At 38.9% G+C, this 24,254-nt stretch overlaps 4 protein-coding genes across 7 annotated transcripts; 1 reads left to right on the top strand and 3 right to left on the bottom strand.

Annotated features, from left to right (window-relative positions):
- The first annotated feature begins 2,414 nt into the window (after nt 1–2,414).
- LOC149008792 (Thioredoxin superfamily protein) lies at nt 2,415–8,171 on the top strand. Of its 4 annotated transcripts, none has more exons than XM_089163712.1 (10): nt 2,415–2,759; nt 2,864–2,929; nt 5,003–5,083; nt 5,174–5,227; nt 5,310–5,378; nt 7,017–7,079; nt 7,316–7,401; nt 7,514–7,579; nt 7,677–7,791; nt 7,879–8,165. In XM_089163712.1, the coding sequence occupies exons 1-9, from the start codon at nt 2,535–2,537 to the stop codon at nt 7,708–7,710; spliced, it is 744 nt and encodes a 247-aa protein (XP_089019838.1). In that variant the 5' UTR covers nt 2,415–2,534; the 3' UTR covers nt 7,711–7,791; nt 7,879–8,165. The 4 variants fall into 4 exon arrangements, with proteins under 4 accessions (XP_089019838.1, XP_089019840.1, XP_089019841.1 ...); XM_089163713.1 differs by having other exon boundaries at nt 2,416–2,759; nt 7,319–7,401; nt 7,879–8,162; XM_089163714.1 differs by lacking the exon at nt 5,310–5,378 and having other exon boundaries at nt 7,879–8,171.
- Nucleotides 8,172–9,795: 1,624 nt separating this feature from the next.
- LOC149008791 (uncharacterized) lies at nt 9,796–11,176 on the bottom strand. The gene has a single exon (XM_089163594.1). It carries the CDS (start codon nt 11,103–11,105, stop codon nt 10,074–10,076), a length of 1,032 nt encoding a protein of 343 aa, XP_089019720.1. The 5' UTR covers nt 11,106–11,176; the 3' UTR covers nt 9,796–10,073.
- Nucleotides 11,177–13,993: 2,817 nt separating this feature from the next.
- On the bottom strand, nt 13,994–18,919 carry LOC149008790 (putative Histone-lysine N-methyltransferase ATXR5). The gene is made up of 8 exons (XM_089163989.1): nt 18,320–18,919; nt 18,112–18,198; nt 16,753–16,982; nt 16,545–16,645; nt 16,246–16,458; nt 15,257–16,026; nt 14,658–14,704; nt 13,994–14,575 (listed from the first exon to the last, which is right to left on the bottom strand). The coding sequence occupies exons 1-6, from the start codon at nt 18,642–18,644 to the stop codon at nt 15,867–15,869; spliced, it is 1,116 nt and encodes a 371-aa protein (XP_089020115.1). The 5' UTR covers nt 18,645–18,919; the 3' UTR covers nt 13,994–14,575; nt 14,658–14,704; nt 15,257–15,866.
- Nucleotides 18,920–19,797: 878 nt separating this feature from the next.
- Nucleotides 19,798–23,842, bottom strand: LOC149008789 (ABC transporter G family member 22-like). The gene is given in 12 exon segments (XM_089161923.1): nt 19,798–20,071; nt 20,149–20,256; nt 20,412–20,696; nt 20,842–21,129; nt 21,246–21,554; nt 21,634–21,817; nt 22,068–22,223; nt 22,427–22,665; nt 22,821–22,924; nt 23,146–23,221; nt 23,223–23,563; nt 23,764–23,842. Coding segments are annotated over 11 exon segments (2,349 nt in total). The 5' UTR covers nt 23,553–23,563; nt 23,764–23,842; the 3' UTR covers nt 19,798–19,801.
- Nucleotides 23,843–24,254: the final 412 nt, after the last annotated feature.

The following is a 24,254-nucleotide window of genomic DNA, read 5'->3' as shown; positions in this document are numbered from 1 at the left end:
AAAAGTAAAGGATAAGCAATGATAATTTGATTAAAATAAATATATTATTTTCTTATGAAGTTGACCCTTTAGGGTGAATAAGAAAGTTGACTTTTATCGAGGCAATCAGTGACCTATTTAAATAGGATCCAAGGCTTTTTTTCTATTCTTGCCACCCAAAAAAGGAAATATAACAAAAACCAAGAATGGTAATTGCCTTGAAACTTGAAAGTATACTATATGATCAATGAAATCCGATCATGAAACCTTCGCCTTATCACCAAACCACTCAACATAATCGGCTGCGAGGAAAACAAGAAAATCAACCCATACAACGATGGAAGGAATTAAAGAAGATCAGCAAAGGGAGAGCCCGTGAAGCCCTTGCATTTGCCTCTTTCATCGCATTGCAGTTGTGGATTGCAAGAACGATTTGACCTTGAAGAGAATAAATTGCCAACCCATCAAAGTCATTAGAGAAGCAATGAAGGAATGCAATTGTCTTTTTAAAAGCAAATCAAGCTCCTAGAGGGACATCCACACTTACCTAGGTTCCATACCAAGCGAATGGAAAAAACCTAGCAAAGGTATCATTAAAATCAATTCCGATGCAGCTTTCAACACTAAAAATAAAAAAAAAAGGAGGAATTGGTTTGACATGTGAAGTGTCTTTTAAGAGATCTTACACTATTAGATGTTTTAAAATTTATATATCAATTTAATTCCACAGCCTTGTGACTGATTGCACACAAATTTGAATCCCTATTTGTTAACGAAGATAAATAATAATGATTTGCAATACTTGTAAGTTGCTCATTCCCCTATCTAAACAAGATATTACAACATAATGACATTAAAAGAACAAAATTTATTGGTACAAATTTTGCTGGGGTGAAAGACTTGTGACACTCACAAAATTTACATGTTGATATTTTAGGGTTTTGTATTTGTGGTCATGTTGCATCAGTTACAAGGAAGAGGACAAAGAGGACATGTTATTTCGCTTCTGCCCCACATTATGTATTTTTTTTCTTTTTTCTTTTGTGGTAGGACATTGATGTGTCATTTTCATATGATAAAATAGGCCTATATTTTTCCTTCAACAAGTCATTTGCCGTAAAGTAAACGAAAGCTCTCCCATAAAATATTGGTGAATACCAACTAATTTTATCTTTGACGTGATCAACATTATGAATTGATATTCTACAAATAGACATATAAGAGAAGATTCTTGAAATAGATTATCCATCAAATTGATGACTTATTTTTAGTATATGGTCTATTATATAGAACTCCTCTACAAATTTAGAACCCACCTCTCAAAAAATTTTTTTTCTTCTTTTGAACACAAGGTCCCAAAATTTGCATAAGAGATGTACGTAGAGAGTCATACACATGGAAAGATACATAACACTCTATACCTTACTAAATTTCAATTTAACTACTAATTTTTTCTGGGTAAATAATTTAACTACTAGTTTTAAAAGGAAAATGTCCAGTTGACAAATGAAGATACATCAGTTGTATTATGAAAGTTCTAAAGCTGGTTCAAACACCCTGTTTTGTGCATAAATGTATAAAATGAATCTTTGCTACTTTTAAAATGCACTTTGTGATCATATTGAGCTTTTTTTTTTTTTTTCTTGGTCCAAAGTGATGATATTGATTTGCTTAGAGAATATTGCTGTTGTTGATTTGAACATTATCATAAAATTTGAAATTCTTGTCTTATGCATTAGATGTTTATCCTCTTCTATCTTATCATCTACGCAATTTCTTAGCCTTTTTTTTTTCTTCTTCAAAATGGCTCATTTTCTTATTGAAAAATTATCAGCATGATGGTATCATTAGTTGAGAACAGTTCTTAATCACCTCCTCACATTATTATTATGATTATTTGAACATCTTTAATACTAAGTCTTGTGTTTGGCTGTTTGCTGAAGAAATTCATGGTTGGAATATCTAGATTATCGTTAAGTAGCTTACATGTTGCTATGTGATCATACATGACTAGACAGTTTCACTAATAAATTATAAAACGTGTATGTGTCTTCTTGTTTTCAGCATATGAAAATTTTTCTTCCCAACTGTCTTGGTCGGTTCAATTTGTTTCTAGATGGGCTAATTCTGTAGCCGATTGTATAGCTAAAAAGACTCAGTTCGTGGCAAGTAGGACTGTCTGGTCTAATTCCGTTCCTTGGCTTCTTGAAGCATGTAATCAGGATGTCTTGGGTTCTTCTTGCCCCTATGTTAATTGAAAGTCTATTTACCAAATAATTTTTTTTCCTTCCCGAAAAGAAAATTGAAATATTGGCTAAAATTTCATGGGCTAATTGTGTCAAAGGCCCGTAAACAAAGCCCAGTCCAGCCCAGAACTATTGCGACAATCAAAAAAATCAGTCGTAACGAGTAGCACCTAATAAGGCTCTTAGCTTCATCCATGAAGAAGTGATTCTTCCTGACCAATCCAACCGGAAGAGCAGAGGAAGGGAAGAGTCAAGAGACTCCGACAGACCCAATTGGGTTGTGTTGTTTGTGTCTGCATCACAGTTCTCATGGCAGCGGCTGGTGTTGTATCTCCCACTTCCACTCTTGGAATTGTGAGAACAAGTCTAATGCCTCTTCGGCGAACGTTTCTAACCAGGAGAACTTCATCTCTTCTACCTTGTTCCAGTGCAAAACTCAAAAAAGCTATTCCATCTGCAAGGAAGTCTGTAATTCGGGCTGCAAGAACGGAGTCCGAAGGTGTCTCACTGGGATTTAGAGCTCCCAACTTTCAGGTTTTTCTTTTATATACATTTATTACCTAGTATAATATTGGTCTTTGCTCTGTTTCTCAATTCTGAATTTTGATTTGGTTTCACTTTTGCTCTGATTGTTTCAGCTTCCAGAACCTCTGACTGGGAAAATATGGGGATTAGATGACTTTGAACCATATCCCGTCTTACTGGTGAATACCCACTTCTCTCAAGTGTTTTATCCCTTTCTTTCTTCCTGAAAAATGTTTCAATATGCAAATGATTCCTCCAACTAGGGGGTGGGGGTGAATTTGGACCACCCTCATTAAATTTTATATCACAGCTAACAGAAAGCCGTGAAATAAAGACTCGTTGGGTCTTTTTGACTACCTTTTCATTTGAATTTCCTATACTGGATTTTAATGCTATCTATACCACAGTGGAGGCAATGCTTTCTTGACATTTTCCTCATGATGGACAATGTTCGGCCCTGCAGATTTGAAGCGACTTGACCTCCCATAAATAAGCCAATTTCACATATCTAGATTGATTTAAGCATGTTGTAGACTTGGAAGTAAATCTTCTGTTGGATATGTTTTTGTATTTTCTGATGGTTGTAGGACACAACTGTGGAAGCAGTGCTTAGGCACTACCATATTCTGGTTTAGTGAATGGATGATTATATTGGTTAACATTATCTTTATGCATTACCAATAGTATTTAAGATATAAAACCTGAGTTGATGGTGCTACATAGTCTCACTTTAACACAAAGAGGTCGTGAAATCATTTTGCATTTTTCTACTTCATGTCAATTTTTCTGCCGCGATTGTGATGTATGGTTTGGAATCATTTTGCACTCATTGCATTCATTGTATACTTTGCAATTACAGAAGAAGGTTTGATTTCTTTAGTGTAACTTGTTACTTTCTGACTGTTGGTAGCACTTTTCTGTTAGGGTGAATGTGAGTGGTAATGTGGTAGTATTGTTATCATGATTGAATTATGCTTGCTGTCAACCTCTGCCTTGTGTCTGGCATCAAGGCTCATGCTATTTTAATTTATACATTTTTTTATCGAGTACAAACTGTTTTGATCCTAAGCCTGGATATCTACTTTATGGACCCTTTTCTCAGTTATCTGTATTAAAGACCCCACTGATTGCATGACATTTTTTGTGTCCTTTATGCAATGAAAGGTTATCAGAGAAGTGACATGCGGGAGCTGGAAAGAAATTCAAATAAAGTTGCTTAAAGATATCTCTTTCTCTCTCTCTTTTCCTGGCATTGCACTCCACAAACTTGGGGTTTGGATTCAGGATTCAGGGTCTAGGATCAGAATTCTGGGTTCAGAACCAAATATGAAACTTTTAGGTTTTCTTGTTTCTTCCCCTTTCCTTCTGGATATATTTTGTCAGTTCCCAAAAAGAAATTGATACTCCAATAACTGGATTAAATCTTATCAATCTTGTGGATCATTTACTAGTATAAATCTTTTTGTTCTTGAAGCTATGGATATTTCCTAACACTTGTCTAACTGTTTAGATTCCTGAGGATTTTGATTTTTATGTTGTCTCAGTTTATTTTATGTTAAGTTTGGAAAAACTTTCATCCACAGATCAATTTCTTGAGAGTGTCACATGAGAAGTCGAATTCTTGTGGGGCCACCGTGTTTGCACTATCTCAAAGCTGTGAAGGAAATTAGTAGATGAAAAGGCATAAAAGCATTGGTTTTGTATAGAAGTAAAAAATAAGAAGGAGCATGTGGTAGAAGTCCCCTAGCTAATTCTAAATGCTACAGAAAATAGAGGACCTGGGGAAATAGAAAATGCTTTAACATTCCTGATTTACTTCAAAACAATGAATTCTAATCTACAAATTGAAATGATCACTGATTAAAGCCTGGAAGATGCATGAATAAAACAGAATACCATTAGAGTGGAGTTTGTAAGATTTACTGCTGTCTCAATTCTTTTAAGGAAGGTATTCTTTGACAAAGTTGGCAGGGACAATGCATGAATGGTGCAATTACTACTTTCATTTTCTTTGCATAAAACTCTGTGATCAACATAATTACTGATTTTCAGTTTATTTAATGCTTTACTATCATAACTATGTCGTTAACTTTTCCCTTTTGATGGGTTAGTTCTCTTATTCATTGACATGAAAATATCAATTTTATTGTTTTATGTTTGCTTGGATTGCATTCATTTGATGAACGGTAACAATTTTGTTCTTCCTTTTTTTTTTTTTTTTTTGGGGGGGGGGTGCGTTGTTGGTGTTGCAGGTTATGTTTATTTGCAATCACTGCCCATTTGTAAAGCATCTCAAGAAAGACATTGTGAAACTTACAAATTTCTACATGAAGGTAGGTTAATCCATCCCTTCTTTTGTGCTTCTAGCTTCATTTTGGTATAAAAGATACCTGACCAATGTCTGGGCCTTTTGGGATGTGCAGAAAGGACTTGCAGCTGTTGCTATCTCATCAAATTCTGTTATCACTCATCCACAGGTTCCAGCACATTCTTTTTTCAATAACATCCATAATTGGTTATCATATGATTCTCCAATAGGAAAGGAACCATTGGTTACAGGATGGACCTGAATTCATGGCAGAAGAAGCTAAGTTATTAAAGTATCCTTTCCCTTATCTTTATGATGAGGTACGTGATGATTGTCTTAACATTGTCCATGTCATTTAGATACCGACTTCTTCTCCTTATCTTAAATACTGAACTGTAACCATGTATTCAAAAACTTCTATCAAATTCTACTGGAGTGGAAAAAGCTTTTTCTTTTGGTTGCTTTGATGATCAACCACCATCAATTATACTCTCGCATTTGCTAATGGTTGGACATATCAATTTGCAAATCATTTTAAGGACCTATGTCTTGCCAAACTACAAGTACCTTGAGCTAGTTGGTGGCCTTGCGACCACTGGGGTGGGCCATAAATAGTAGTCCTAGAAAACCCAGACCTTGGAAAACTCGGATGTAGCTCACTGACCAGAAAATCTGGGATCCTAAGTTCAATTGAGGCTCATAAACCCAAAGTGGCTCCAAAAAGCAAATTGAATTTCACACCATTCTTAATTTAAAATTTTCCCCCATGGTGTATAACATACCAAGTTGCAAAAAGGTTTAGGAACGTAGCATGCACCTTCCCACATGTTTGAAAGATCTCTATGAATGGAGCAGCTGTACAAAGCCTTTTCAAAGAGAATGAAGGTTGAAGTTCTTCCTCAATTAATCGAGTGGGAACCAGGATTGAGGAACTGGATGTTAAGGGTACTCTTGACTTGGACAAATGCTACCTTCACTTGTCCTCTCTGTATGTATATCACATTCTGCGACCCTTTTTCGAATGCATCTCTTTTAACATATCTTCTCTTATTACAGAAAACCATTTGGGCCTGCCACCGTGTTTCTTAAGAAGATGTGTCATTTTCGTTGACTTCACTTCTTTGCTCTTCATATTTTCCTACTCTTCATTTTGCTATCTTGACAATTAAACACAGCTTTGGGAAATTTCTTTGATTGTGATGAGACCTAGCTTCTAAGTTTGATTTTGATTAAATCACCTGTTTCTGATCACCTTGAAGGGGCTGACAGTTATGGCAGCTTGTTCTAGAGGTTTTTATTTTTAAACCCGAGTTTACAATACTGGTTTGTACATGTGGTTTACCCAAGCCACTCTTTTTCAGTTAAGCTTGGACATGAAATCACCCTAGTTAGAAGCAGGGTTCAAACCCATTTGGTTTTACCGTTCAATGGTTAGTCGAGTTTCCACTGATGCATAATGGTACAAATTGAATAGTTTACTGACAGTGATGTCACTATCATTAGGGCCGTGGTTGTTTCTTACACAGATTTTATACCATTGACTACTTAAATCATCTAGAAAAAAGAGAAGGAGGGGGGGGGGGAGGGTGAATTCTCAATACACAGCTTACTCTAACCATATTGACAAGACACTTACAAGACAACCAATGTTTGGCCATGACAAATTTCCAGTAGGATGCATCTATCCAAAATTTTGAACAAGGGTAGTTCTCTTCAAATGCCAAAATCTCTTTTATTGGCCGATGGTTTTACAGTTGGACAATCTCTTCACCGTATTTACTGTTATTAAGTCTTCAACGGAGTAGAAGTAGCAGAATAGTACATTAGCAGTAGAGCTTAGGTAAGTTGATTTCATGATGGGCATTGCCCCTGCTAATATTGGGTATTGTATTTCCTTTCACATTGATTTACGTAATTACATCTTAATTCCTTAAGTTAATTAGGCATATTTTGTGTAGTCACAAGAAGTTGCTAAGGATTTTGGAGCTGTCTGTACACCAGAGTTTTTCGTTTTCAAGAAGGTGAGCATTTTGCATTCTTAGCAAATATCTTACACAGTTTTTCAGGTATTGTTTTTTTCATCATTTTCTTTCCTGAAGGGTTCTTAATTGATTTTGTACTTGTTGCCCTGAACTGATGATTTCTCATGATTCCTGTTTCTTTAGCAGCTACATAATTATTGATCTTGAATCCTTGATGAACCAGGAATTATCTTATCTATTGTATTTTGTTTAGTTTCCACCTGATTAATTTTCAGCAGGATGGTCGAAGACCATTTGAGCTGGTCTACCATGGCCAGTTTGATGATTCACGGCCAAGTAGTAATATACCCGTTACTGGAAGGTTCTATTCTGACTCCCACATTGATCCATATTCGTGTGAGTCTGATCTCAGATTCTAGTTAATTGCTTGTATTTGTCACTAACCAACTTTAGATATCAAACATTATGTCTAGGGATTTGAGCTTGGCAATAGACTGTGCGATCAGTTGCCAACCATTATCTTTTGTGCAAAAACCCAGGTATCCCATCCTTTTTTTCTGTCCACAAGTTTCTGTTACATTCATTAGATATGATCACTGTTGGTCTGAACAGGTCTCTCTGTATCTTCGTTTAAAGTGTTGGATGCAGTATAAAGTGGCATCCACATTAGAGTGTGTAATCTGCAACAATTTGTTTTAAGTCTCTTTCATTACCACACTCACAGTGACAGACAAAAGAAAAGTGGTTTGAGGTGAGTTTCTCCCTCCTCCCCTTAACCAACCATTTGTTTCGTGTTTCCTACTTGTTTCCAATTCCTGAATGTTTTGAAATTCGTCAGGTGCTGGGAAGGATGTGTAGAATGAATGTGGTCATCTTGTTTGAATGCGCGCACTTGGGAAGGTTTGCTGAACAGAATTGGTCATCCGTGAAGTGTCAGCCCTGGCTTCCTGCCTCACTCGCAGTTACCTTCTTGGTCTTACAAATTAATTAATGTGTTCAAATTTATCATCTGCTTATCATGTATTATTACTGTGAGACTCTGAGATTTTCCTCAACAGATTGAAACAGGTATGTTGTTGATTTTTATTTTATTTTATTTTCCTGAGGGAGCGGTTGGTTGACTTTGGCGTATGTTGAATGCGGTCATGTGATCCACATGAAAGTTAAAATTTCAAACTACCTCTGGTTTGACTTTCACCGAATCACAGGGGCCCAGTTAAGCGCGTAGGGGTAAATCAGTCATTTTAAATGAGACGAAGACCACGTGAGAAGGGCCTCGTGGGGTGTTCGGAAAGCGTGAAGTTATACGCTTATACGTGTGTACACAGCAACCACCCACGTGAACATGTGATAAGGACATGGACATACGGTTGATTGATTGATTGATTGATTGATATAATTGCTAACTTCTCTTCTCTTCTCTCTCTCTCAGAGTCTTGTGTATGAAGTTACTTGTTCATGCAGCCAGTTGGCGGGTGCAACTCCCACGTGCCAGTAATACGATTAATTGTCCATGTTACTATGTTATTGTATGATGTATGATATCAAATTCTTAGTGTCTAGTATTATTCCGGCCGTATGCCCAATGGTGTGGCAGATAATGAAGTCTGATTTTTCTATAATTTTATTTTATTATATATGAAAAAAATATTAGAGGAAGAGGAAAATGCCCTTTTCAGTTTTGATTTGGAAATCCATCCAATTAGTAAATACTAAATGGGGCACGCTTTATCTTTGTCAAGACTTGGGAAATGGTAATGGCATATATAATGGTGATGGTATGTCATATGTGTAGGTACCGATACGCTTGTGTAAGTTTGTGAGACGGTTATGACATGAGAACGACACATACCAAAAACCACTAGACTAGGCATTTGCTACCCCATGGATTTACCCAACCACAGCGCCCATAGGGGGATCGATCGAGTGGGGACCCCATCCATCATGATCCATCAGCGTCAACCAACTCAGAGTCTCCCCCTACTCCTAACTCCTAACTCCTAAGTCCTAGTCCTACTCCTACCCCACTTTCATTCTCCTCGATTCTGGTGGCATGATTCTTACTTCACACGCAGCATCTCTCGCCACTTGTAAATAGAAATGTTTTGACTAAGAGAATTATATTACTTAAAAAACATTTTGTTCTTTTACGATGAAAAGGTTGTCCAGTACTTCTTAATGAATAATATATAGATCACAGGTTAACTGGATGTTATGTTATATTAAGTTAATGACACCCATATATATAGCATGTTTGCCAATCAAATGACATGAATCTCTAGTGTTACCTTCATTTGGGTTGCAATTAAGCTCATGGTAGGACATCTTTATTTCAAACGAAGATGAATTCCTTCCCCCTAATTTGCTAATGTTCATTTCATTTCTGCTAAAACATACCATGCAATTGAGGGAATTCTCTTCACATTTGGATCATAATGAACTGAAAATCGAGAAAATATTTTCCTGTTACACGCATGTTGTGGTCGAGATTCGATGCAAGTGGAACAGCTTAATATGAGTCCGGGATCCCTTTTGACCAACTCCTTAAAATTTATTGAGTTCAATTACGATTATACCTCTATTAATAATAATACATGTGGACATGCATGGAACAGTGCAGGTGAGGAGAAATATTTCGAGCTTCGAGCTTCGAGCTTTGACCAAATAAGCCCAGTATAATGGGGATCTGCTGGAGGTGAAAGAATGATGAGAATGAAATGCTCCGTACTAGATAGATACACACCTCCTCAGCGAATCAGAGCACAGTGGCCTATTTTTTTTAAGTGGTTGCAGTAGATCTTATTAATTGTTCATAACTTCGTTAAGATTCAGTTAATTGAAATCATGATACAGAATGAACGAGTTCCTCTCTCAATGTAAAATTGGTAACAAATAAAGGTGTTCTAGCTTTAATTCATCTCCCACCCTATTGTATGGTGATAGGAAACAATGGTTATTGGTAAGAAGTAATTAAGAACCGGCGAAGAAGGGATCGATGACTGAAAAAACCAAGTATATATGTCGGGGAAAACTTCAGAAAGAGCTTGATGAAGTGATACCATAGGCTGACAGATCAAAGGAGCTGCAGATTTCGCCATTGAGTTGTACATTGGGATGAAAAGTAAGATGATGATGAGGATGATGATCTGCCGACGGCGTCATCGTGACCGAATCGAAACCCTGTATCTGCGATGTCTGCCATGAAATATTCGGCGACATCGTCTCCGGAGCAGCTCCCGGCCATAAATAGGTCGCCTGAGAGAAATCATCCATCCACATTGATTGTTGTAGACGGTAGCCATTGGGATCGGTAAATTCGGGATACGGTGCAATCGTGTCCTCTAAACCGAATTCTTCGTAGTTTCCAATGAAATTGAGGTCCTGGTCTACTCCTAGATCATCACACCCTAACATATCAATGCCGCTCTGTTGTGTTTGCCGCGGCTGCTGCTGCTGCTGTGGTTGGACTTGTTGCTCTGGGAACTGAGGAAGATCTGAAGAAGAAGGAGAAGGAGAAGAAGAAGAATCAGCAGTTAAGCTGAAAGGCGAGTCCTCCTGCTGGTTATTATGCCCGAGATTACTGTAACTCGTCGTCGTCGGAACCTGAGTCTGATTGAAGAACTTGGCGAACACAACTCCAAGATCGATATTCGAAACGTCAGTGGCGCTGCTGCCTGTGTTATTAGTAGGACTAGTAGGAGAAGTAGTGGTGGAGGATGGGGGGAGCACAGTCGAGTTTGCTGCTGTTACTCCTCCATGAGAAAGATAAGAATTAAAGGAGGGGCGGTCGGTGGAGGAGAAATTCCTGGTGGAGGATTTAGAGCGGCGGTTCTTGCGGCAACCACCGCCGACGGGGACATTACGAAGAGAGCCACCTCTAGTCCAGTATCTCCGACAGCCTTTGCAGAAATAACGAGGCTGGGAAAGGCTGTAGTTATTGTAATAGCAGAATTTGGTATTGGGAGAGGCGCAGCGAGGGCAATTAGGTGCGATTTCAGCACTGCTGGTTTTCCATCTCCTATCCATTTGGTTTGCCATGGGTCTTGTTGATGCCATTCGCAGCATCTTCTCTTCTCTTCTCTACTTCTCTTGCTCTTGCTCTTGCTCTGAATATAACGATCTTCGATCAACTCCACTCAACTGATTTATTTATTAATAAGAAGAATAAAAAGGCCAGGACCGAGGAAGGAGGAACCCGAAATTTTAAAAAAAAGGCGTGATTTGCTTCACCATCCTAGCCGGATTAGTCGGAACCCCCCTATTCCATTACATTACAACATGGACGGAAACGTGTCCACATCCTATCGTATAGGTTACAACCATGCATTCTGAATCCATCCACACCTCCTCCCTCTCACTGAAAGTGTCACTTTCACGCTCGTTTCAAGTGACCAAACTACCCCTTCTCATGTGTTCAAGCCTAGTACTCCACTCCACGTCTCCACCTACCCGCTAAGAGAAGGACAGGGCGAGGAATTCCGTGAGAGTATCTTCTTCAACATTTCAAGTTTTCAACCATCCATCCCATGACACGCGGTCGGGTGCAGTGAATTCGTTCGTCATTTACATGATTACGAAAAATATAAAATTCAGGTGTGTGGTGGTAAAATGCAGAACACGTGCGAAACTAGGTTACGTGGCGCGTCATTCCGTTCCTTCCTTCCTTCCTTCCTTCCTTCCTTCCTGTCTTAGAATTTACAGTTCCCTAAATTATGAAACGATCGAAAGCGTCGCATGCGGATTTGGTCATATGCATGCAGATGCAGGCGTACACGCTCGTGGCCTGGCCTCTCCCTCCCTCCCTCCCTCCCTCCCTCGTGGTTCGTGAGCTAATTCATTCATTCCCTCTAAAGAGGATACGTGGTTTCTACTTTCTACTATCTATCGATCGTTAACCTCGATCCTCGTTTTCCTTAATTAATGATTATTAGGGATATCTGCTATGAGTCAACGTTCCCACTACCTAAACGGATGGGCTCAATTTAGTTTGATTTCACGTCTTTATGTAGACCGGGCCGGACCGGACCGGACCGGACCGATAATAGCCGATTGATGAGAGAAACCAGACGCAAAGCCAAACCCAAGAAACCGTAAGCTTCTCTAACCATGAGGTTTCAAATTTTGAATTTTAACGGGGTTTGTGGATCAAGTCCCGGAAAAGATGGTCGGAGATGAAGCAGAAAAAGGACAACTCGTGACTCGTGCAATGCAATGGTTGGTTCATAATTATATGCCGGCATATTTAATCGATAACAACTAGAAATCTGAAAAGTACCAAACACTGGCTGCGTGGCTGTGTCTGAGTACATACACTTGTATTAATCGGGAAAGTATGTAACAGTCCATGTCGCGCAACCCAAGAAGAGAAAGAAAGAAAGGGACGAGAGCAGGACTGCACGAGGGTTTGGAAGAAGAGGGACAGAGACGTAAGCATCGAAAAGCACATAAGATGAGCACTTACGCATTCGATCATTTGGGGAATTGGGGGGTGACACTGAGATCGTAACAGAGAAGACTTAATGAAGAAGACAAAAGTGCTTCTGATGTTCATGTATTGTCCATGGTTGTTAGGATTCGATCCATGAATCCCAAGACAATAAATCAAATGTGCGTTTTGAGTCGTTTTCATTTACCGGCCACCTTGGCTCCATCTCTCTGTGAACTAGTATGAAGCAGCTCCAGGGGAGAGAAAGTGACAGAGTCACCCACACACGCCTCAACTCTCAAGTCATCTAGAGAGAGAGAGAGAGAGAGACGTCTAGAAGTTATGATTCTTAGGAGCCATGATCTCAATGGATCGAGTCTCTTTCCATGATTCATATGGGTTGGATATGTAGCTTGAATTCTACCAAAAATTGCAGTTCGATCTGTTTATATATCCATACAAGTTATATCCACATTCTATCCAGCCACAAAGGGATCACAGCCATCATGAGCAGCCTGGCCTCTATCTTATCTTATGCTAGCTCATGGGATGATATGAGACCAGACACAGAGACACTCATATGTATCGATTTACATGTGAATATATATATATATATATATAGCATGCCATGTAAAATGAACAAATGATAGAGCAATCTTTAAGTCCCCTCCCTAACCGTGCATTTAGTATATCCAATGACTAGTGTGCCCCTTTAAGCAAAGATGAAAAAAGATCGGAAGCATGTCGATTCGTATTTATGTGTCCAGAATTGAATCCAGGCATAGTACACATACACCACTTACCTGTTAGCATTCCTTTTCTCATGACATTCTAAGTTTTTGACCTTAAAGATCATTTTTTTCGGAGTACATTGTTCCACGAAATTCTTACAGCCATGAAAGAGGAAAGGGAAGCTGACGAAAATAGGTATTAGGTTGAAGGTAAAGAAGAGATTTGAACTCGTAAAGTCGTAATCTCTCTCTTCAAAATCTTGCATTCTACTCACGAGGCTGGCTGCAATCAGTTATAAGTTTAACATTGGAGGAGAGGTCACCGAGTCCGAATCAGCTCCCTATGTTCTCCCCTGACTCTCTCACACCACACGATAATGGTGAGCTCTACACATGACTATTAATAGAATAAATCGTAAATGAAACCTCTCAATAGCTCCCACCACAAGGGCCCAACCAATCACTATTGTATGATGAAAAAGCATCAGGGAGGGAGGGGCACATTGTTATTGTTCTATTTTTCCTTAACGTGGAAGTGATCCAAACTCCTCAAAAGATTCACCAGCAGAAATGACACTATGATGGTACGAACATTCTATGTTGGGTAAAACTTAACGTGGGAAAACAAGACCAAATGGTTATTGTCAAAAAATTTGAGCCACCCCCCGGCCCCCAGCTTACTTGTCAAGGCCTTCCTAGGTGGGCCATTCCCGAAACTTGGCATGGAGCCTTACAGGAAACTCACAGCCAGGTAATGAATAAGATGATAATATTGAAACCAAAGTGATATTAGAGGACTCTTCTTAACTATCTAGTTCACTGCAAAGACCGCAAAAGGAAACAATCAACCACAAAGGGATACAGTGATCAGGCAACAGCAGTAAAATAAACTTTGAGTGCACAAGTACAGAAAAAGGCCTGACCGGATCTGTCAATCAAATCATTGGATGAACCTACAAAAAAACTACTGATGAATTTTATCACACAGTTCATCCTTCTTAATATGGACCAAGCGAATATATGAGTTGAACATCTACCAGTTAAGCAACAGCAACAATTGCCCCATCGCTTTACAGTCTCCCTTTGCTTCGATCACTACTGGCCTTCTAAGTTCTTTAAATGATTGCCGTGCAACACTAAATAAATGAGTACCATCTACACATTCCCAAAATTTTGATGGCCAATTCAAATCCTTTGATGGTCAAAGTTGAATAATCCCAACTCATTTTGGAACACCAGCCCATATAGTTTCTGAGACTCGAATAGAAGCAAATTCCCCGGTTTCTTTTAAGAGTTCCAACAGAAGAAGGATGAGCTCCGATGTTTCCCCTCAATCTCCACCCATTAGAATTTTCTGTTCCACCAATTCTTGGGCCTCCCTGTTTGCACAGAGAGAACTGAAATTTCCTTGTTCTTTCAGGTATGCAATAAAAGACACAAGCAGAAATCATAAACTGTTACCTATGCTCCTCATGGCTGCTTTGAAATCTGCAACTGAATTTTCCAAGCTGGGAAAAGAAATTGGAGGGAACTGCTCTGTCAGTTATATATAGCAAAACAACCAGCGAGGATCCAAATTAATCTTTTCAACAGGTATCTTCTCCTAGTAAATTTCAGACTCATGTTTCAGAATCATCCAACAAACACTTCGCAGGGACTAACCCCCACGTATTCCAATTTATACATCTACTACCATTACATTCTAATTACAAGGCGATAATAATTTTCTAATAGTGGTTAATGAGGGCAGGACTTGATCGCAGGTCTCAGCAACATGCCTTAAACTTTTCTGACTAAACAAACTAGCCCTTTCACAAGTAATATACCTTAACTAGTAATTCACCCATGTTAAAAGCAAAAGCAAATTATGTTGACAAGTTCAATAACATTATACAGGGGTTAAATGTAAAGGTAAAATGAAGTTATCAAAATAAAAGCTTGACCAGTAATTGACAAGATAACTTTCAGGAAAAGGAAGAAAGAAAACCCTATAATTAAAACAAATAATAAAATATAATTTACAGTTCATTAAAATCTTAATTTAGAGTAAGAACTTTTACCTTAAAGAGCAACTACGTGAATTCCAATTTTCCGGTGAGTAAGCATATTTGAGGATGAGAATCCTGCGTGCTCTGACAAAGATTTCTGTAAAGATATTTCCATATGGATATCCTAGAGGACCATGTACCAAACTCTAATTTCACAATCAGGGATCAAATTTAGACTCCAAATTGGTGGAGCAGCAGAAATGGGTTTTTTGTAGAAGGGAAAGAAATGCTTCCTATACTTCAGGTTAAATGCATTATGGAAGCAAGTTCACTGGCTATTAGACAAATTGTAATCTCATAACAACTATGAATTGAAGAAGACAAGATCTGCAGGAACTAAACTCCATGGATTAAAAAAATATACAAAAAATGGTTATTGCTTTCTTCGCTGTAACTGAAGAAAATCTCCTGGTTAGTCCTACTCTCGCCAAGAATGGGCCACTACAGATACAATGTCTTCTGGGAGGATATAATCAGAGAATGAACAATGCTGATTCAGAAAAACAATGAGTAAGCCAAGAAAGAATCAGACACTGGAGTAAAAATCAATCTGAAGAAATCTAGATTTAACCTCTAAGTTTCATAGACCTCTTGGGTCCAAAGACTGGAGTAATAGGGACATTCAAACAAAATGATGAGTTGGATATTCATGCTCGTATCCATTGTAGTCATAGTATAGCCTCTCCCCCCTGGCAATATCACGAATAGCCACCAGTAGGACACGACATTCACCATTCACGTTATACCTGATGCATTTTAGGTTTTGTTTCTTCCTCCCATCCCTGCAATAAAGAGATATCTTAAGGCACAACAAACTCACAGATATTTAATTAAGAACAAAATTGCTACCAAACAATTTCTACAAATTCACCTCATTGAGAGCCAAAGTTGAAAAAAGAAATGACAATAAAATATAAAGATACATGGCATGAGAATATCGAAGCTAGAAAGTGTGAGAAGTGATTAAGTCTATCACATATATATGGGCTGGAGAGACTTACGGAGTATGGTTGTTGATGCCATTAATAAACCGAGCAATGTTTCCCCGTTTATCAGGACAGATAACAAGACCATTAGATGGATCTTTTCCTAGAAGCAGAGTCATCATACTATCGCAATCATCATGTTCCCGGTTCTTAATGTAATCAACGTCGCCCGTGTATTCTGTGATTAGTGTCATATCTTTTATGTGACTGTCAGCTGCCACTGTGAAACTGCAACAACGCATTAAAACATCTATTCAAGTTAGAAGAAGCATAGAAAACCAATGAATCCTTCAAGGACTAGAAATTCAAAATACCCTTCACATGGATCAGAAACTACTAAAAGTGGAGGCCATTCTCCTCTTCTGCACATGACTCTGCAAAGTTCTAATGTTTCTGTATCTTCTTTAGAAAGAACCTAGTAAGAAAACCAATTGCAACACACTTAACTAGGGTGAAAAAGAATATACTAATATGTTCCCAAGACTGCAACAGAAAATGTCATCAGAGGATTGAAGTGAGAACCTGCATGCCACCCTTTTCAAAACTAGCCTGATTAGCAGACCTTGGGGCCATGCCAGGCATGTAACTAAGGTCATTGCTGAACTCCATGTGCAATGCTGTTAAAGCAGTAGCAAGGGAACCCATTTGCTGCAGCCTCCGCTTAGGATCTTCAGTAGGATGAAATGGTAATAGTCGCCTCCTTTTCTTATGCAACACTATCTTTCTACAACGCCTTCTACGCTTCCCAGTATCTGACAATCAAGCAAGAGAAACAAAATATTCATGTTCATAAAATAGTTGCAAAAGCAGAAGTGCCGGCAAAAACCTATGAAATGAAGTACATGAAGTTAATGATGATCATAAGATTATTCCAGGCCCTAAAAGGCAGTGCTTCTTGTATCCTATTTAGGTATTTTATCTCTAATCAATGCGTGTTCTTGATGAACCACCTCAATTGAAACAGCCTACCTGTGAAGCAGGGGTAACGCTGCATACATTATGAGCCACCCCAGACCCTGAAGTGGTGGAAGCCTTGTGCGTATACCTTTTATTTTGTTTTGTTTTGTTTTGTTTTCCTCTCCCTTTTGCAACCACTCACAGGTTTGTTTGCATGCTCGTAACAGATATTCTTTTTCTTAACCACACGATTAACCAGATATTCTCATTCTTAACCACACGATTGACCTTTTCAACAACCAAGTCCTAATGCTTGAAAAATGTAGTCCCTTGACTGCTTAGAATTCTACACTAGAAAGCAATGACAACCTTAATTTCATAACTACTTAGTAAAACTTTCTCCTAATCTAACAGTACTTTAGTGTTAATTGGATGTTTGTAATTCAACAAGATTTATTTATTTATTAAAATTTTTTTTTTGGGATTAATATTCAACAACAATTTCACTCCAGTTATATATCTAAAGTCTCTCACCCTTGCAAGCAATGAAGCATGTTAGCTTGTTGTCATGCGGAGTTACATTCTTACGCTACATCTCAGCTGTAGATAATCTTAATTAAATGGCAAAACATACAAGCGAAGGATGGAAAGGGCTAGTACCAAACATCAACCCACCACAAATGTAAAATCATGTATTGTTCCTCACATGATTGTCCAGTCAGTGACGACTCTATAAACATTTCTTTGTCTACAAACACATGCATTACAACGGTTTAAGACCCCCTTTTGTTCCCTAATGCCATCATGCCTCTTCTCTAAAGCTTTTTAATGAAAATTGACGGTTAAAACAAAACAAAAACAAGAGCGAAAATCGAAGCGAAGAGGAGAAGCAACCGAACAGTAATCAGTCGTCCTAGCTAATGGATTCAAAGCACATTAACCTTAAGAGTAATAACAAGAATGTAGATAATGGTGAGGAATTACGTTGAGGTGAAGCAAATTTGTCTGGCGTGTCAGAACACTTTTGAATCCGGAAGAAATCGACAATTTTCGTCTGCTTCAGCGGAAATCCTAAAACCAACATTGAGTATTCAACCAGCCATTAACAGTCATCCGTCATAACATAAACCAACCAATAAAAAACAAAGTGACGCATGGACATGCAAAGGAAAATGTGAGCTGAAATCCCTACTCCTTAGTCGATTTTGGCCAGAACAGGAATGGCAAAACCAAGGGCCAGTGGGGATTCGAACGACAATGGGTCTCAAGCAGAACATATGGAAACCCTTGTCGCATTTATCACAGAGAAGAATCTCGTCAGCTCGATCACCGGACCCACACACCTCGCACCCCACATCACTGTAATCTCGCTCAATCACAGCGTATGGCGCCGTCTCCAGAATCTCGCTCAGGGACCTGTATTTCTTCAGAGGCGAAGATAAGGGTGGGCATCGTGGAGCCTCCGTCCTTTTGGTGACGGAACCTTTGAAGGAGAAGATTTTCTTAGACGGAGCCATGGATTGGCTCTTCCGATGATGGAAATTAAGCGCTAACTTCCAGCATTACTCACTATAACCCATATCTTTATTCCCAGAGAAGAGAAGAGAAAAAGCCGATACGAATTAGATGAGAGAAAACCCAAATAAAAATTTGCCTTTTTCCTTTTGTTTATTAGGTAAAGAATAAAATTTGATTAGGTTAGACGAAGGAATGGGGTTTGAAGCTGAACAACGAAGGAAGGAGAAGCAACAACTGAAAGAACCCATAGGAAAATTTCGCGATGGCTGGCCTGGCCTGGCCTTAACAGACAGAGAGAGAGAGAGGGTGCAAAAATGGCTAAAATACGCACTAGTGAGCACGCTGAACGCCGAGTTTGATTCAGGACATAAAAGACTGGAATAACCTCGACATCGACGCTGACACGGCAAATGATGATAAATTGGCAGAGAAAGCATTGAGAACTTTCTGGTCATTTCAAGTGGAAGATGTACACGTGGAAGACCCTTCGATTGGCTAAATGCAAGGAAGTCGAGAAGACCCGCTGACCCGGGCTGGGGGAAGACCCGGAAGAGGGGAGGAGTAACGTCTCTCTCTCTCCCTTTCCATTTTTCTGTCTTTCAATTTTTTTCTTTCTTCTTTCTCCTTCCTTTTTCCTTTTTTTTCCCCTTCAAATGGATTGTTTCCCCTCCTCCTCTCCCTTTGAAATGGATTGTTTCCCCTCCTCCTCTCCCTTTGAAATGGATTGTTTTATATTAAAAGGTAAGAACTGCTACAAATATACCACAAGGAGTGTTGATTTCGTGGCATCTTCATCTCTAAGATGTCTCGTTATTATTGACTAAACTCTCTTATCCTTGGGAATCCAAAACCACTTATGATGTAACAGGGTCTTCTAAGTGTGCCAAGAGCACCATGTCTCACAAAATCCTTTCAAGTAAAACAAGCAAACACTGACTGAGAAAATATAGCTTTTCAATTATATACTAGGGAAAACTCTTACAAACCCCATTTAGTCGTTGCCAATGAGGTTTGGGTTTATTAACACACAGATAGATTGATATATAGTACTGTTCACTTCTAATGGTGACAAATTGAAACCAGAAATATTATTTGCATAGAACAATGAAATGTCCCAATGTCAGAAAAGAGATGACTATGCGCCCATGAAGTTTCTTCACTTTCTTGTAAAACAAGGCGAAGTGGCCCTGAGCTTCATTCCCCGTAGCAGGAAGTAGGCCAATAACCTGTACAGAAACGCCATTGCTATCAAAGAAACCACTTCCCATTCACCTTCATCAAGTCTGAGCAGTTTCATGAACGAAGAATTGCATGAACCCCATTCAGGACCTGGATTTGAGCAACTGTACTGGACCTTAATGAGTAATCTGTAGGTGTGATAATTGAAAGAGACATAGCGTATCCACGACACGAAAGGTGGAACTTCCTGCACTAAAACACAACCATTAATTTCTGGGCATGCATCCTTCAGCTAGCTTTGTCTTTTGGGTTAAGATGCCTTACCTGCACAAAGAACCCGCCAGATAACATGAAGGTCATAACGATAACAGAAGCCAGTGTTGTTGCCTTCTTTACATCCATGAATGCTGCACCTATAGCTAGTCCCAGACCCTGCATATATCCAATTTCATTACTTAGCAAGACTGAGAGGGAATAAAATTCTACCTACAAAACTGTTGTAGTTGTCTACTGCTAGATATTAAATCACCAGAGGCTATGAAATGATCAATTAATGTCACAGGTTTAAGTTTCAATTAATTTCAGACCTGAGCAGCCACTATGCTGAGGAAGATTGTCAACATACTTAGAGAGAAGGCAGAAAAACTGGCCCTCAATCCAACCATGAAGTACACAATCACAAGGAACAATACAGGCAAGATAAGATCCAATGGAAGATCACCAGAGCTTCTGGCCAGAAAGTATGCACTGAGCTTGTACATGTCCACTGCTCTCTCTTTGACTAGCATTGCCCTCTCTTGTGGAAATGTGAAGACGGCCGTGAATAATGGAAAGAAGCCCCAGAATACCGAAAGGAAATATAGAAAACCTGCCTGCAAGCATCTAGTTTGATTATAAGCCAACCAATGACTTCCAACTAAATGTGATATAAAATATCAGCATGACATCAATTCTGGACAAAAGTTTCTAATTGTTCTAATTCCAAGTAGCCATGAAAGAACCCCAGAGGTACTTAACCTGATCTTGTAAACCTTTTGGAGATGAAGCATCGGAATTCCACCAGAGTAATCCTGTTATTATTGCCATGGATATAACTTGGATCACCCTTGAAGAGCTTAAATATTCATGGCGTCTCTCTTTCAGACCTCTACTGAAAAGAAGGCAATACTGCTCCCACCAAGTTGCTCCCCCTTCCCTTGAATTAGACCAACTTTTAATCTCTAACTCATCCTCAATTGGCTCAGGTTTCAGACGTTTCCATGCATCCAAGTGTGCAACCCGTGTCTCATAAGCCCCTACAAGATACTGAATAGGGAAAGAAAGAAAAAAAAACACTCAGTACACAGAGAGTACTGAGAAGCTTGCCAATGCAATGTAATTTCATGGACCAGAAACAGAATTAAACTTTCTGGTTAAGCTACCTCATGGATATCTAGAGAGGATGGCCTTCCATCTTGAATTTCATGTGTCTGGTCTCCAAGCAACTCTTTTTCTTCCAATTCAGGTGGAATTGATTTATCATGTATGTTCCCATTAGCGAGATCAATCAGAAAATCTGCTGGATTCATGGCTATGAGAGGAGAGCAACCGATTGAGGAGAAATACAGCATGGCTTCTGAGGCTTTGCCAAAGTACAGAGACCTGCCTTTACCTAAAAGAATTAACTTGTCGAACTTGTTGAAGAGTCTACTTGAAGGCTGGTGTATTGTGGTGACTATAGTTCTTCCAGCCTACATATGAATAATTCCACAGAAACTATGGTTAGTTCCACTGATTTTAAAGAGGTTGATTATAACAGGGTTATGGTACCTCTGTTAGGTTGCGTAACATCTGAACAATATGAACTGCAGTTGTCGAATCCAGGCCTGAGGTTGGTTCATCAAGGAATAGAAGTGATGGGTTAAGAAGGATTTCATTGCCAATGCAGACCCTTTTTCTTTCACCACCAGATATTCCCCTTACTAGTGCCCCGCCGATAATGGTATTCTGGCATCTGTAACTAAATGTAAGTAATTTCTCAATTTCAAAATGCATTACATACGCAGTCAGAAATCTGTACCCTTCGAAGCTTGAAAGCAGACGACCTTATACCATGTAGATCTATTTTTTCCAATCTAGTATACCAAGATGATCTTAGCAATTTATCTCGGTTGAAGTGAGACTTATCATGATAAACTATACTATAGACATTAGTACATGGTTATGAAACTAATTGCAGTAATCCCCTAGAGAGGTGAAGGTACCTTTCAAGACCAAGCTCGTTGATAACATCCAATACCCTTTCTTCTTTCTGTTCTTTGGTTAATGTATTGGGAAGCCGAAGAAGTGCAGAATATGTCAATGACTCTTTCACAGTGAGGTGTGGAAATACTATGTCATCTTGCAGCACAAAACAAATCCTGTAATGAGAGTTCACATCAACATAAATGAACTAAACTGAAAATGTATCTATAGTGTTAAATTTGCAGAAAAATTTATCTATTCTTCATACATTATATGCATGGCCACTAGCAGTTACATATATGGCCATCCATATATGATAGTTGGATCAACTAGGATAATTCAGAAAAGAGAGCACGTTTGCTGATCAACATTTCTTCACCTCTGCTTTAATGACTTAGAAAATGGTTGGTTGTTGTATGTAATGCTGCCACTGGCATTTTGATTTCTCACCCTTCCACTGAGGATATTAATTAAACTTGTTTTACCACCTCCAGATGGTCCCAAAAGAGCCAAAATCTCTCCTGGCTGTACTGAACCTGTAATTCCATGGAGGATATACTTCTTAGAATTCTCTTTCTTCCCTCCATTTACTGGTACCTTGTACCTGACATCTTGGAACTTCAAAACACATGACAAAGTAATACAATTACATTTCCATTATCACCAGGCCAAGACTTTATTGTATTAATAGTTCAATTTCAGGGAAAGCAGGGTAATGTAAACTGATGGTCTGAAAACCTCTGATTTAATTAATGTCAGTATTGTAAATTCACCTCGAGAGATATGGACGATGTAGGCATAGTATGAAATTTCTTCTTGCTGCACAAATTTGGATCCTCTTCCTTGGATTCTTGCATTTCATCCATTGAGATCCCTTCTGCTTCCAGAGATAAGAACTTGATTTGTCAGCAAAAGGTGTTTTGCTAGTAAATAGCTCCACTATCAAAAAAACGAAAGAAATATGATTCTAGTAGTACTAGTTGAAGGTAAATTTTCAGCTTTGCAAATAAATTTATATTTCTATTACTATAGCCAGATTTCATAGGTGCTTTGCTTGGTAATGAAATGAATGACTGGAAATGAGAAATAGATGCTCACGGTGATCTGGGTCATCCTTCAGTCTCAGAACATCTGATGAATAATCCGATCCAACAGTGGCACCAGGAAGCGAGTAAGGAGAAGCCCAAGGGAATACTAGAGGCGTGACTAAGCACAGAACCCTTGCCAGTACTACAACTCCCAGCAGTGCAACTAACTAGTTCTTCTATTTCAACCAGGAATTGAGCACTTAATGACTTAGTTTTTTTTATGGGTTTTTGGCTTGGTGAATCAGTCCTTCGTCCAAAGCTAGAAGAAGATTTTCTTCTGATTCTGCTCCCAATCTCAGGTTCAAATTCATCGAGTGCAACAGTCCTGGTTGCTTTGCTGAAAGATTTCCTTTGAGGGATGACAAAGTTCTGGGTAAGTAGTGGCATTATTGCTGCAGATGCTTCCTTCACCTGCATCTCTGTCTTAACTAAACATGCAATGAAAAGGAATCACAAGTCTAATTTATGTAAAGACATGCTTTTTTTGGGTGCGGATTTAACTAAGAAAAGAGAAGACTAATTGAAATATTCTTGTCATGGATTATAACTCAAATTTAACGAGGTGTGAGATAATATGGAGGCCAGGAATTAGCACAAGTGTGATTGATACTCGTAGTGAGTTACCTACTCTTCGAATATTTTTTTGGAGAGCTAGCTGAGACACAATGTAAGTGTCATAGAGGGAGACTCCGCAACTGCAATGGGTGTGATAACAGAAATTAAGCAGTTTTAAGGAGATTGAGCCGCGCTAGAGGTATTTATAGAAATTTGTAGTAACTAATGGTGATCGAGTTTAATTGCATGGCCGAGTGGAATTGATTAATGCAAGGTTGTTATCTGAGTTCAGAATTAAGTCTTAATCAGAGAAAATGATGGGTAGGGTATACCTAATTTACATGTTCAATCTCTGTTAATGATACATGCTTCCATTAAAGGGCTCCTAGCTAAGGCGTATGGTCCCATCAACTCTAGCTACCATTCATTGTTTGGTGGGGGTTGTGTTAAAACGCTATTGAATGAACAGTAACAAGACCACAGTTAAGTTCTTTAATGCTAGCTGATACGGGTTGGTGCCCATCCAGGACGTGAGCCTTGATCGATCACCTCCAGTGCCTAATG

This window comes from Hakea prostrata, chromosome 7 (assembly GCF_041222555.1).
Source record: "Hakea prostrata isolate BN-2017 chromosome 7, UWA_Hpros_2, whole genome shotgun sequence".
Lineage (NCBI taxonomy): Eukaryota > Viridiplantae > Streptophyta > Magnoliopsida > Proteales > Proteaceae > Hakea > Hakea prostrata.
The sequence above is the reverse complement of the archived record's forward strand: the minus strand, read 5'-3'. Positions and strand labels throughout refer to the sequence as shown.

Excerpts from the sequence above, each read along its gene's own strand:
- LOC149008792 (XM_089163712.1), top strand. The coding sequence starts at position 2,535 with ATGGCAGCGGCTGGTGTTGTATCTCCCACTTCCACTCTTGGAATTGTG. Across the intron at positions 2,930-5,002 it reads AACCATATCCCGTCTTACTG|GTTATGTTTATTTGCAATCA; the intron begins GTGAATACCCAC and ends TTGGTGTTGCAG. Across the intron at positions 5,379-7,016 it reads TCCCTTATCTTTATGATGAG|TCACAAGAAGTTGCTAAGGA; the intron begins GTACGTGATGAT and ends TATTTTGTGTAG.
- LOC149008791 (XM_089163594.1), bottom strand. The coding sequence starts at position 11,105 with ATGCTGCGAATGGCATCAACAAGACCCATGGCAAACCAAATGGATAGG.
- LOC149008790 (XM_089163989.1), bottom strand. The coding sequence starts at position 18,644 with ATGGCTCCGTCTAAGAAAATCTTCTCCTTCAAAGGTTCCGTCACCAAA. Across the intron at positions 18,199-18,319 it reads TGGCCAAAATCGACTAAGGA|GATTTCCGCTGAAGCAGACG; the intron begins GTAGGGATTTCA and ends TGTTGGTTTTAG. Across the intron at positions 16,459-16,544 it reads GTTTCTGATCCATGTGAAGG|TTTCACAGTGGCAGCTGACA; the intron begins GTATTTTGAATT and ends GCGTTGTTGCAG.